General features: G+C 36.2%; 1 protein-coding gene across 1 annotated transcript in view; it reads right to left on the bottom strand.

The window, feature by feature from the left end:
• The window catches only part of HAAO (3-hydroxyanthranilate 3,4-dioxygenase), a 34,653-nt gene that overhangs the window by 15,138 nt on the left and 7,285 nt on the right, over positions 1–12,230 (bottom strand). Inside the window, exons 3-6 of the mRNA XM_051783179.1 lie at positions 7,223–7,306; positions 5,518–5,624; positions 2,930–3,019; positions 2,176–2,219 (exon numbers count right to left, since the gene is read on the bottom strand). Of these exons, the coding sequence (XP_051639139.1) occupies positions 2,176–2,219; positions 2,930–3,019; positions 5,518–5,624; positions 7,223–7,306 (325 nt within the window). The remainder of the gene's footprint in view (positions 1–2,175; positions 2,220–2,929; positions 3,020–5,517; positions 5,625–7,222; positions 7,307–12,230) is intronic.

The following is a 12,230-nucleotide window of genomic DNA, read 5'->3' as shown; positions in this document are numbered from 1 at the left end:
ATCTTTAATGTTATTTTGTTTATGCACTGATATAATTAATTTTTTACTGACATAAACTTAGCCTGGTGAGGGATGCTTATTGGAAATCGCTGTATTGAAAAAGGACAGTATGTGAGATATATCTTTTTTATTACAGCAGCATCTAGAGGATTCATCTGAAATTTTATTTCCTCTGCTAAACACTGTATGAACACACAGTGATATACAGTACCTTATCCTACCTAGCCTGCCCACCCCCCGTGCAAAAAGAAACAAAAAACCAAACAAACCACCAACACCTGAATACAGGCAACATGCTCAAATTAAAATCAACACATTTTGGTGGTGCATAAAAATAAATGTAAGATTTGGAGACCACAACATTTTATTTATAAAAAACATAGAGCCTTTTTCTGAGAAGTATATTCACTATTCAGTCAAAGAACCAATGCCAAAAGCTGGTTCAGCTGCCAAGTTTTCAGACAAGGTTTCTGACTGGTTTACCATTTCCAAATTGCATGGGCTTTAAGATTGCTATCTCATACAGAGCACTCCTCTGTGAGCTTTTCATTTGGGCAACAATGTTTTAGTTAACTATTTTTAAGAACCATAATGTTCATGCAAAAAACAACTTTTCCCAACTTTAGGATTCGAGTAAGAGCTTTGTTCTGTTATTGGTTGAGACCGCAGGCAGTGACTATCGAGCTGATAAATTGGATAGATGTGGAAATAATGGTTCACTAGAACTTTTGTCTCTATTAGAGTAATTCATAAGATAATCTTAAGACATTTGGGAATTAATGTGGAGATTAAGGACAGCTGGTTTCAAAAACTTCTTAGAGAGTGAAACTAAAATTTATCTTTACGTTGTAAAAAGAGCTATGGAATTAAATTATGTCATCCACCACTTGAATGGTGGATGACATTCCAAGTTAGTCATGTAGTTGTAAGAGTAGCATAGCTGGGTATTAGAGCAGTGTATGTGTGCACATTCAGTGCACCTAAACCATAGATTTCTTGGTTGGTGCAGAATGTCCCTTAGTCATCTGTCTGCAGAGATGAGAAAGTAGACAGATTTGAAAGAACAAATCTAGTTGAGCAATGGGATTGAAAGAACTGGTTAGCATTTGGCTAACTGGTGTAGGAATCTCAGGTTCTCTTGGAGATCCCATAGGCAGCTTCTCCTGTTCTTATGCTGATTTTCCATGTGTCAGTTAAGAACCTGGCAATGTCATGGAAGACTATCCAGGTAGTTCTTGCAGCAGAACTGACCAGGTTGTGCCTACGTAAAATACTTTGAAATAGTAAGCGACATAGAAACTGTTCCTGTAGGTGTGAAAAGTTGTATAGTGCAGTCTTTTGTACATAGTGAAAACATGAGGGTGGTATTTTGTGCATCGTTTATGTTAATCAATAGCAACGGATCATGCATATGCTGGATGCCCGTGTAAAGCCACGGGCCAACACTATTGTAAGATTTCAGCAAAACAAGTTTCCCACTGAAGGTGCTGTTGCAAGTATCCATAAAACAGAGACCGTAGTTGCCAGGCAGAAAGCAGCCATCATGTTTGAGAGATTATATTCCTAAAGTCAAAACTAATAAATTGGTTTTCTTGAATAGTCACTCTCTGTTATATGTCTCTGTCCAACAGAATCAAGTTACAAATGGAGTATCTGCTTCAGTGTGAAAGTTGCAATCATTATCCACAGAGGTAGAATAAAAAATTGGGAACAGCACAGAAATAAAATGTTAAATGGATAAAACCCTACAGGAACTACAAAGATTTTTCTTTCTCTAGGTTTCCCAAGAGTACGTCACAGTGTATAGTTATAGGTAAAGGAGTAGAAATATGTATTGAGTGTATAGATTCAATTTGCAAAAATCTCATTATGCATCATCAGAAATGAAATTTTGTTAGTATAAGACTTGAAAGGTGTGCAAGGACAGAGATAAGACTTTACACTGTATAGTTACCCGATAGGTCGTTGTGAGGGCATCACATGAACAACCAAGATTCTGTAGGTAATCACGTAGATGGATTTTATTTGTGATTGTGATAATGAAAGGAATTACTTCCCAATGTAATTTTAATTTACATATTCAGAAAGAAAAATAGAAACTTAATCATTTTATGTTGCGAGAAACATTACTGTTCAATTGGTAATTGTTCTAATTCTGAAATTAATTTGCATTACCTGGATTTGGTTTTCCAGTTTGATATTGCCTTGAATTGAAAAACCTGGAATTTAAACACACGTTAAAAAAGTCATGCTCTCTAGGTTAACAAAGACTAGGTAGTAATACTGGCCATCAGTTTTTGCGCTGAAAATGGATATGCCAGATCCTCAGCTACTGTCACATGTATGCAACAGGACTATATCTATTTTATTGACAGAGGGTTTGTCTGACAGTCCAACAAAATTCATGTCACTAAACAATTCCCTTGTTCATCTTTAGCAAACATTTAACAAACTGATTAGTTAATTGATGACATTCACATATTTCCCAAAAAGGACCTCTCTACCACATTTGCCACAGTCCTGATTATTCATAAATAATATTGATTAAAAGTACTTAGATTAAAGCCAGAGTAAAAGAAGTCCTAAGGCAATTTAGTGTTTTACCTGATTAACCTAGTATTAATCCGGATTTATTTTTCATTCTTCTAGCACTTTAGGAGTGGTGTGCTTTTACTGGTTCAAAAAAGCATGTTCCTGATCAGTGTGCAAAACATTTGATTTTTCTTTTTTTTCCTTTTATTTTAAAAATCTGATTTAATGAGTTTGGGGCATACAAAAAAACTTGTAGAGCAGTAGCTAACTTCTAACAAGTCCATGTAAAATGAAGCATAAATGGTAAATTAACTAAGTAAGTCACAGACTGATGAAGATCTACAAGGTAATTTTAACCATTTTTTTTTTTTTTAAATTTACAAATAACAAACCTTACTCTTTAATTATTGGTATAAGTTGAATGCCGAGATCTTCACAGTGAAACCATTTTTCAAAGAGGACATTAGTTGATTCTCCAACATAGTATCTGCCAAAGCAAACACATTAGTCAATCCTTTTATTAACTAACTCATCAGGCAGTTTCAGTCTTTTGAAGAAAATAGTTACTTGATGTTATGTAAGAGCATGGGCTGATAAGGAAGCAAGGTGGCTTATGGACTTGTTTGTGATAAATAGGTGGTTTTCAGCTGCATAGATTTGGGAAGTGTTTAGCTCAGCCCTCTGAAGAAGAACTTAGTGCTTCACTTGTATTATTTTATGTCTTAACAAATAAAGAAATTGTAATCTATGGCATGACAAATATATAATTTATATTCAGATTTTAAAATGACTGCATGGGCTGGCAAGGAGTGATGGGCTCCAGCACTGTCACTCACATCATGACTGGTTTTAAAAAGGTCCTCTGTGTCTTTTGGGTTAAAGTTACTGCAATGAGTTTCCAAAGTGGGAAACAAAGCTTATAGAATTATGCTGTGCATATTTGTATGTTCATATATGTCTGTCTTATGTATCTATATATATATTGTCCAGAAAGTCTCAAAGAGCTCCCTGGTTCCTCAAGTTTTGCAAGAACAGGGTATGCTGAAGACAGTAACATTATCTATGCCTCCAATATGGGGAAAAACTGTGCTACAAGCACAAATTTTGAACACACAGAATCTACAGAGAAGGAAGATGCTACAAATGTCTTTTTTGGTAAAAAGCTTTACAGCTGGGAAGGTGCAAAGGATCCAACAACATGAGTAACATCAAACTTAGGGTTTTTTGTACTTGTTTACCATGGGATTAAGATTACCTAAATCATTTTTCTTATAGCACAAGGCATGGAATCATTACTTATGCTGAAACACTGGGGCAGGCTACTTATTCTTTACTTGTGGGGGCTGGGGGCTCTGATTTATGACTTAGTCCTGAAGCATGATAAATAGTGGAACAGTAACATAATATTAGACCTTGAGTCAGCATACTTCAAAGTTCATTATGACTTCCTCTTGTACAGTCTTAGCTTCAGGTGGCTGGGAGTGAAAAAAGTTTGAGAAGATTAGAGGTTCTGGTTGTAAACTCCCATCTCTCTCAGGAGCACACAGAGTCAATGCAGGTTTAAAAGCATAACAAGATCACTTCCAAAACTTCAGGTGTCTTTTTTTCATCATATCAGTGTAAAAACACAGGCACTGAAACCCTCGAAGTCAATCTTTTTGCAGGCACATGATTGATATTTTTAATTGAGAATGTGCTTTGTTAACTTCCACCTGCAAACCATATGGTAGCTTTTAGTTTAATATCTCCACAGGAGCATGCCTACATGGGCGTGCCAATCTCTAGATCTGCCTGGAATCCCTAAAAAGCTATTCAGCATTCCTCTAACTCATACAATTCACAGACCTCATGTACACAGTAGATTGTTTTACTTAAAGTTACCTAAAGCTACTTACATTCCTTTATTACATTAATAATAAACATTGTTACCTGAATCACTGGCCAGTTGTTTCTGGCTCAAAATATCTTTTTATAATCTAAGTCCTCACAATCCACAGACTGCAATGAAAAGAAAAAAGGGACAACTGTATAGATAAACAATGTTTTAAATGAACTGGACTTGTATTTAGCTTGGAATTTAATAGGGTGAGGTTTTTTTGATTGGTCTCTTTCTTAGTTTCTTATTTCTTTCTGTAACCTTTTTCATTTGAATGAAAAAGTATGTCTTTCCAGCCCTGCACATCTGCAATCTTCCTGCTGTGACGCTACCTATGCAACAATCAAAACTGTAGGCGAAATGACGGAAACAGTTCATTACATGTATCACTGCAGTTTTAAATCTTTACAAATTACATGAACAGCCATAAACTCTACTTGGTCAGTCATATCTGGTTAATATTCAAACAGCTTTTCTAGGTTGGCTAATGTTACTGCTAATGTTACTGCTGTGACTTCCCTTAGATTTGTGAATTCTCTATGACCAGAACGCTTAATCCTGCTCCTAACTAGAATACAAATTAACCCACTCACTTACATGGAGATTATGTTCTTGTAAGGCAATAAAAACTAGGCAGATGTGTGTATAATGTAGAGGGTTTAGTGTTAAGAAAACTGACTTTTGTTTCCAGCTTCCCACACACGTGCCAAGAAAGCTGCTCTTCATCTTTTTGCTTTCAGTGCTTGCAAAGTAACTAATATTCTGCTTGCCAGAGTTAATAAAAAAATCTTTTTTCATTTGGGTTATTAGTGAGCTCTCAGATTTTTTTAAAAGCTAAGGTGATAGCAGTAGGCAGTACATAAGTAGATAGCTATAACCAGAACATACAATTAAGACATTTCAACATGTTCCTTGTTTAACTAAATCAAATGCTAAATGAGATCTCTGTTTACGTGTTTATAGATAAATAGATGTGTGGATAGAATTAGTATAAAATTGTCGGGAGAATCTGATATATCATCAGGAAAGTAAAAGACAGTATTTTATTGACAGGGGAAATTAGTTTATATTATGAATCCTAACACATTAGTCAACAGTTTATACTTCACCTTAGCCCATCAATTTCTGTTTTTAGTCTTTCCCTTTCAATCACAAGACCCACAGTGTTTGCATATCTCTGAGGAGAATGAGGTATCCTGGCAGGTAGGAGGAACATCTGTTCAAAGAAATGGGAAAGAATCAGTACAGGAAGTCTTTGTTTTTCGCATTGTCCTTCCCCTGCCCCCAAACCTGCAAAATCTTCTGCTCCTTGCCCTACTTCTTCTCCTCTACTCTTTGTTGATCTTGTGTTGCTCCTTTGCAGCTTTACACACTTTGGTACCCAAGCCCTGCAGACACTGTTTCTTGCTTTCTGTGTGAATGACGACAGTGACTCTGCAGTCAGCACTGCCTGTATGGCATCATTCTTAGACACAATTGAAGTGAAAATCTAACCAGTCACTCATCTGGAATTTATAAATTAGTGCAATTTCTGAGTAACTGAAATGGAAATAAAAAGCAAGTTTTTGTCTAAACTAATAATCTGTGTGTACCCTTCCAACACAGTGAGCACCTGTGATTGCCTGATGAGGAGTGTTATTCTCCCCAGAAATAATTAACGAACATGAGGACTATTTATTCATGCAAGTGACAAAGGGAATAGGCAACATGTGGTTAGAAGTCTATTACTGAAGCTTGGGAAGAAGCCCTTTTTTAGCAGCTGTCTGACTGTGTAGGAAGGTGGTAAGCCTACACAGTGTTCTTCAGTGCTACAGATGTCTTTGCCAAGGGTGGGCAAGTCATTACAGTTTCTCTGTCTACAAAACAGAGCTAATGACAGTCCCTCACCAGTACTAGTGTCGTCTTTCCAGTAAAGATATTGTGTGCTCCTTTTCAATAATGCTTATGCTACATGCCAAGATCTCAGCTGGGTGTGCTTCTTCAGTCTGAAGCATATTACCAGAATATCACAGATTGAAAATGTAGTTCTGTTTCTTAATTGTAAAAGTTGTAATACTTTTATGACCTCAAGCTGTTGGGTTTAATACACGTCTTCCATTTTAAGGGCTGTCCCGACTAGAACTAATAATCCTTTCAAAGACTCGAGTGCAGTTCAAACTTGTGTCAATAGCAATGAGCGGCAGTTGTAGTATGTCTTACTTGTAGTAACACCAAGAAAAGCATCTACTCGTGCTCTCAGTAAAAGTACTACAATCTATGCTTTAGCAAGTTTACTACAAGGAAAAACTGGATACATTTTATCCATAAATGTCTCTTTTAAAACTATTTTCGTATCGTGATGGTTGTAAAGGCTAGCTGTGAGGACTAAGGGAGGCTGAAAACAGCTGAACCGTTTAAATTTCTAAGTTTAGGCATTTTGCTTACTGGCATGTGGGTGTGTGTGCAATATGTACCTAGCATTGTGTAAATAAAAGACTGATCCGCTTGAATTCACATGGAAGATTACATGGCATGCAAGGGAATAAGAACTTCTCTCAGTATATTCCTGACTATCTGAATAGGTATTCCAGATACTCAGAGATATTTTTATCTGTTATTGAAATAGTGAAATGTTGAACACAGTGTGTTGTAGTTTGCTGTTAATGACATGGAATTTGCTATACGCCATTCAAATTTGTTTTGTTTTGTTGTTTTTTTTTTAAATCCTGATGCCATCTCTTGCACTGCAGGGATAAACTGATTTCTAAATACTACATAAAACATTAATTTAGCATACTTATGTATAACTATAATAGAAAGACAATCCTATTTTACCTCCCCTTCTCGGATGACAACATCTTTTTGTTTCCCATTTTCAATTATCTTCAAACACATATCTCCTTGAACCTGGTAAAAAAGCTAAAGGAATAGAAAAATAATATTAAGGCATCTACTCCAAAACATTCTGTACTTCATATTCTGTAAATAAGGGATACACATATAAATAAATTCAATCTGTAATTGCAAATATTTGCAGATTTTATCTAACAAGAAATAACATACTACCAATATTCGTTACTTTTGCAAATGTTACTAAATATGTATTATGTCTGTTATCTTACTAACAACTGACAATCTATCCAAGAGGTCTGTAGCTGCATGAAGCTACATATATACTAGGTTCTGTGAACCTAGTGGAATTCCATTGAACTGATTTTACCCTTGGAATTACTTCTTGTAGAGGTTGATATTATGGTTCAGGCATTTGTTAATTACATGATACATAAAGCTTCATTTCAAATGTAGCAGGGTCTTCATTTAGTCAAATTAAATGTCACTTTTCCAAATAAGCCCCAGATATGAATGCACAGATTTTTTGCGATGCTTTTCCAATTTTTTTAATGGAGCTTTCTCATTTGGGAAGAAGTGCCCATTTGGAAGCTGTTCTGCTTTATTTTTGTGGATAACTTCGAAGCCCAGCAACAGCTGCTACTCTTCCCATTGTGTATGTAAAAGGGTTACATTCAAAGTATGTATAAGGACAGAACCACTGAACCCATAATTCTGTCTTCAGTGATCTTTCCACAGCTGTTTTCAGATTAAAACCAGCTCTGGTTTGTGGGGGCTCTAAGGTGCTCAGATCTAGCCTCATGTTTCATGACAGAACTGTGCTATGATCTGTAGGCAGGTATTTTTGACCTGAAATAATGGGCACATTTTCCCTCATTTTTATATAGTACAGAGCAATAATGCTTCCAGAAGTCAACTTTTCTGCCATGTTTCTGTCTGCTTTCCATGTACCATTTACTGTATCTAGAACCTAAACAAATTAAGTCATATAATTGCTAGTACAGCTGAAAAAGTCTGAAACTTGATTCAAAGTTAGAATTATAATAAGAAAAACCTTATTTATATTAATTCACTACAATTTTAACAAAATATAAAATAGATGAGGGGAAGAAGAAACAGCTGAAATACACAAGCACCCAGAACTGAACCTTTTCCAACACTAGAAAAGCTTAATCAATTTTTCAATTGCGTTTATTTCTAAAAGAGTTTTGAAATATTAATACATGCTACCTGGAATTGAAGAAACACCTCTGTGAACATGAAAAAGAATGAATATGCTGCCAAGGGAAAAAAACAATAGAGAGAATTGAAGAGCTACTGGAAAAGAGCTCATGCTGAGAGCTTTTACACGAGTGAAAAGTTCACCTTGCGCCAGGGACGTCACCACAGATAAATTACAACTCTTGTCTAGGTGGCCACAGTGCCAAGGTTACATATCCTCCTTGCACTCCATTTCTCTGTGTTCTTTTCCTGTCATTTTCTTTGGTGTTACCAAATGACAGTACAAAATGCTGTAGCAGCCCTTGTTACAGAGCTTTACAGTGTTACCTTCCCTATAACAACTGAGGGAGCTATTGCTGAACACGTGTAGGACGCGTAGATGAGGGAAAGGACAACAGAAGCAGAGTCTATCCTGCTCATGACATAAATCATGCAGTTGAGCAACTTTTCTGGAAAGGAAAGACTTGAGAGGGGATAGGGGCTGTCCAGTTCAGAAATCAAGCATCACAGTTATAAGGAGAGATTACGAACACTAAATTATGAATTAAAATAAATGTTTTGCAGCGGGAAAAGAGGAATTATGTGGGCTACACATTTTCAATGAAAGTGTTTTTCTGACTGAATTTAAATACTACCTTTCACTGTAAAATATGGTCTATTCTTCAAAACATTTTTTTTTAAATTGCCTGAGTGCTTCAGTCATCCATAAATCACGTGATGTAACTGTGATTAATACAAGTGGCAATAATTACTGAATCTACTATGTTGCTTATAATATAACCTGAACCTTTTATCAAGAAAACTGTCAACTATGTAATATCTCAGTGAGTTACAGTCCATACCCATTTCACAGGACAGTTTGGCAATACAGTACTGTCTTTTTGCTGGAAAGTTATGTTTTCTAAATACTGACTGAGCTTTGTCTTTTGGGCAAATCTAATGTTTTCCTAAGTCTCTCCTGGAAAAATGTCAAAGCCTGAGTAAAAAATTTCTGTTGTATATGTATGTATATAAACAAATATATATGTCTATATAGATAGCATAGTAAATCAATAGGTTTATGCCACCTGAAAATATAGGCTTTTCCAATTGTTCTGTTCTTATGGGAATCACGTAGTATCCACTCTCTGCAGTAGTACCAAAAAGTGAGAAAAAGTGCAATATTTCCACTCCATAAGCACCTTATTAATGACAAGATCTCTTGTAACATGAAATATATTAATATCCTCATAGAAAAACCCAGATTTGTATATTGCTGCTGCACAATGGGTCATAATTGGGTATGTATTTGTCTTTCTGAGTGAAAAATGTATTTTAAGAGAGAAACAAAGATTGTTCACTAGTCTTTTTATCCTTTTTATTACTAACTGTGCTTATTTATTATTACATCTTCTTCCTTTCTTCCTTTTATTTTCCAAGTTTTTTGCCTTTTGTTTAGTTTTCCTGCTTATTATGTGGCGCCTTCTCATTAAGATTACACCAAAAACACCTCCTCTTAATAATTCTCACCTTACCTCCATAAGTTATGAGCTACCTTGACGTGCTTAACTGTAAATGTAACATTATTTAATAATATTCCTCAATATGATTATTAAAGCTGCAGATATACCTATGAAAACTAAACTGAAAACTTTAAGACTGAGAGCTTGTTTTTAGACTTATTTAATTTTCCTTAAATTCTCTTCCTTAGTCTGCTTCACCCTTCTTGATCATGCTTCAAACCTGATAATATTGTGTTAAGCTTGCAGGTGAAGGCAGCATGACCAGTGCTGAATCACTCTCAAGTCTGTACAGGGATATTTCATTCAATTATGAATACTCATAAAATAAATTATGCTGGCATTTCTGGAGACATCAGGGGGAGATGCATAAAGGTGAGAGTTCACTGTTGGCTTCACTGAACCTGCTTGTCTTGGTAGGAATTAATTTCAACAGCATGGTAAAACATGTATACTACCTTAAAAAGAGCACTATTATCCCCACCATAGTAACGTGGTGAGAATTGCTCCTTCATCCAGATATGTGTGTCCTAGCAGAGTAAAGAAGGAAGCATCTAGTAGGGAAAGAATACAGTATTTATTATTGATCTGTGTTTGCTAATTTAAAAAAAAAAAACAAAACCACAAACCCAAGTCTTTTTTTATGTACAGCAATGTATGTAATTTAATTTAGCTCCACCTTTGATATCAAACTCTGCCTAAGCACAGCAGCCCAGAGCTATGTGAGGGCTTTTGTTGCTGACAGCTTATTTACAGACCTCTAAAGGGACCTGCAATTTGCAGTGTACTTTGAGTACTGACTTCTGAAAGTGGACTTTGGGATTGCTCAGCCACTTCTGGGATTAGGCACTGACTTGGCATATCCTGGCTTACATTGCTTGTCATATTGCTAAGTACTAAATTAATTTGCAGAGCAAATCAAATTCTGATGTGGGAGTAGAGGCTGGGTGTTCTCCAGACTTCAGTGGTGACTGATCTATTTAAGCACAGAAAAACAATTTTCTCCCTCTCTCATCACAAGGGTTTTTCAGCCATCGGAAGTCTGGAAGGCAAACAGATGAGGAAGGTAGAGAAAACTATTTCGGTGTGGTTTTTTTCCCCTCTGCTAATTTACATGTCATCTGTGAAACCTGAATACTAGCCAAACCCCATCCCAACAATCTTACGCAGCAGACTTATTTTTGAAGACACAATCTCCTTCTGATGGAAAAGGATGATCACTCTTACTACCTTGTAAGAGGTTTGTTTCTCATTCAAATAGTCCAAGAGTCTTCACCAGATAAATGTGGGGTTTTGTAAAGTAAAGAAGCAAAAATATTTTTCTTGTTTTGTTGTGACTCATGTTTCAGATTTATTCGGGATATAATCACCACAAAACTACCTACTGGAATGCTCACCTAGACCCTCTTTCCCCTCATTTTCAGACATCCACTATCCTCATAAAATGCAAAGGGTGGATTGATCTGATAGGGAGGAGTTTCTCAGAAGCATTCTGATTAGAAAGCAGCATATACTAGAAGGGGTCAGGCTTCATTTAAGCAGATAATTTGTCAGAAACTGGAGCCAAATCTTACTTGTGGTGTGAGAGGGAGAAAAAGAGAAATCAAAACTCAGGTTAGAAAACTCAGATGAGCTGTGGCAGATGTGACCTCAAATCTGTATCATGTTTCAGAGCATAATGCTATACTGTGTCTCAATCAGACCATGTAAATATGCTAAGAGAAGCTGAAGAGATACTTCTGTTCTGACAGTCCTCTTCAGCACTGCAGTGTAAGGGCTCTGATCTGTGGGGTTGTGTCATACTTAGGTGGTTCTATCAATAGGAAACAACCTAGATGCTGAGAGAAGAAACTCGGGGTAAAATACAGCACAATGACAAGTGGGACTTTTAAACCAATATGTGCCAATGCAAATGTGTTGCAGGCAGTAGATGAAAGGGTGATTTTAATTTCTCTGCATGGAGCTGCACTGTTTTATATAGACTCAACATCAGAACATAAATTGTTAAGAAATCAGTCAGATACTTGAGATTGTGTTTAAGTGGTGGACTGAAGCGGGTAAAGAGACAGAAGCCTAACTACTTTTGTGATCCTATGTTTAGCTGTTAGCATATCTCACTTTCCCCCAGAGCAGCCCACATGATGCAGTAAATAAAATCTGAAATTCTTTTACTATAGCTAGGCTTTGTTATGATTGTGGGGTTTGTCTGTCATTAACTTCCTGCAAAATATATGGTCCCCTTCTGTTTTCACTTTCTTTATTTCTTTGGAAGC

The sequence above is a fragment of the Manacus candei genome, unplaced genomic scaffold, assembly GCF_025592945.1.
Source record: "Manacus candei isolate 608988 ecotype Guabito, Panama unplaced genomic scaffold, ASM2559294v1 h1tg000017l, whole genome shotgun sequence".
Taxonomy (NCBI): Eukaryota; Metazoa; Chordata; class Aves; order Passeriformes; family Pipridae; genus Manacus; species Manacus candei.
This window is presented reverse-complemented; position numbering and strand designations above follow the sequence as displayed.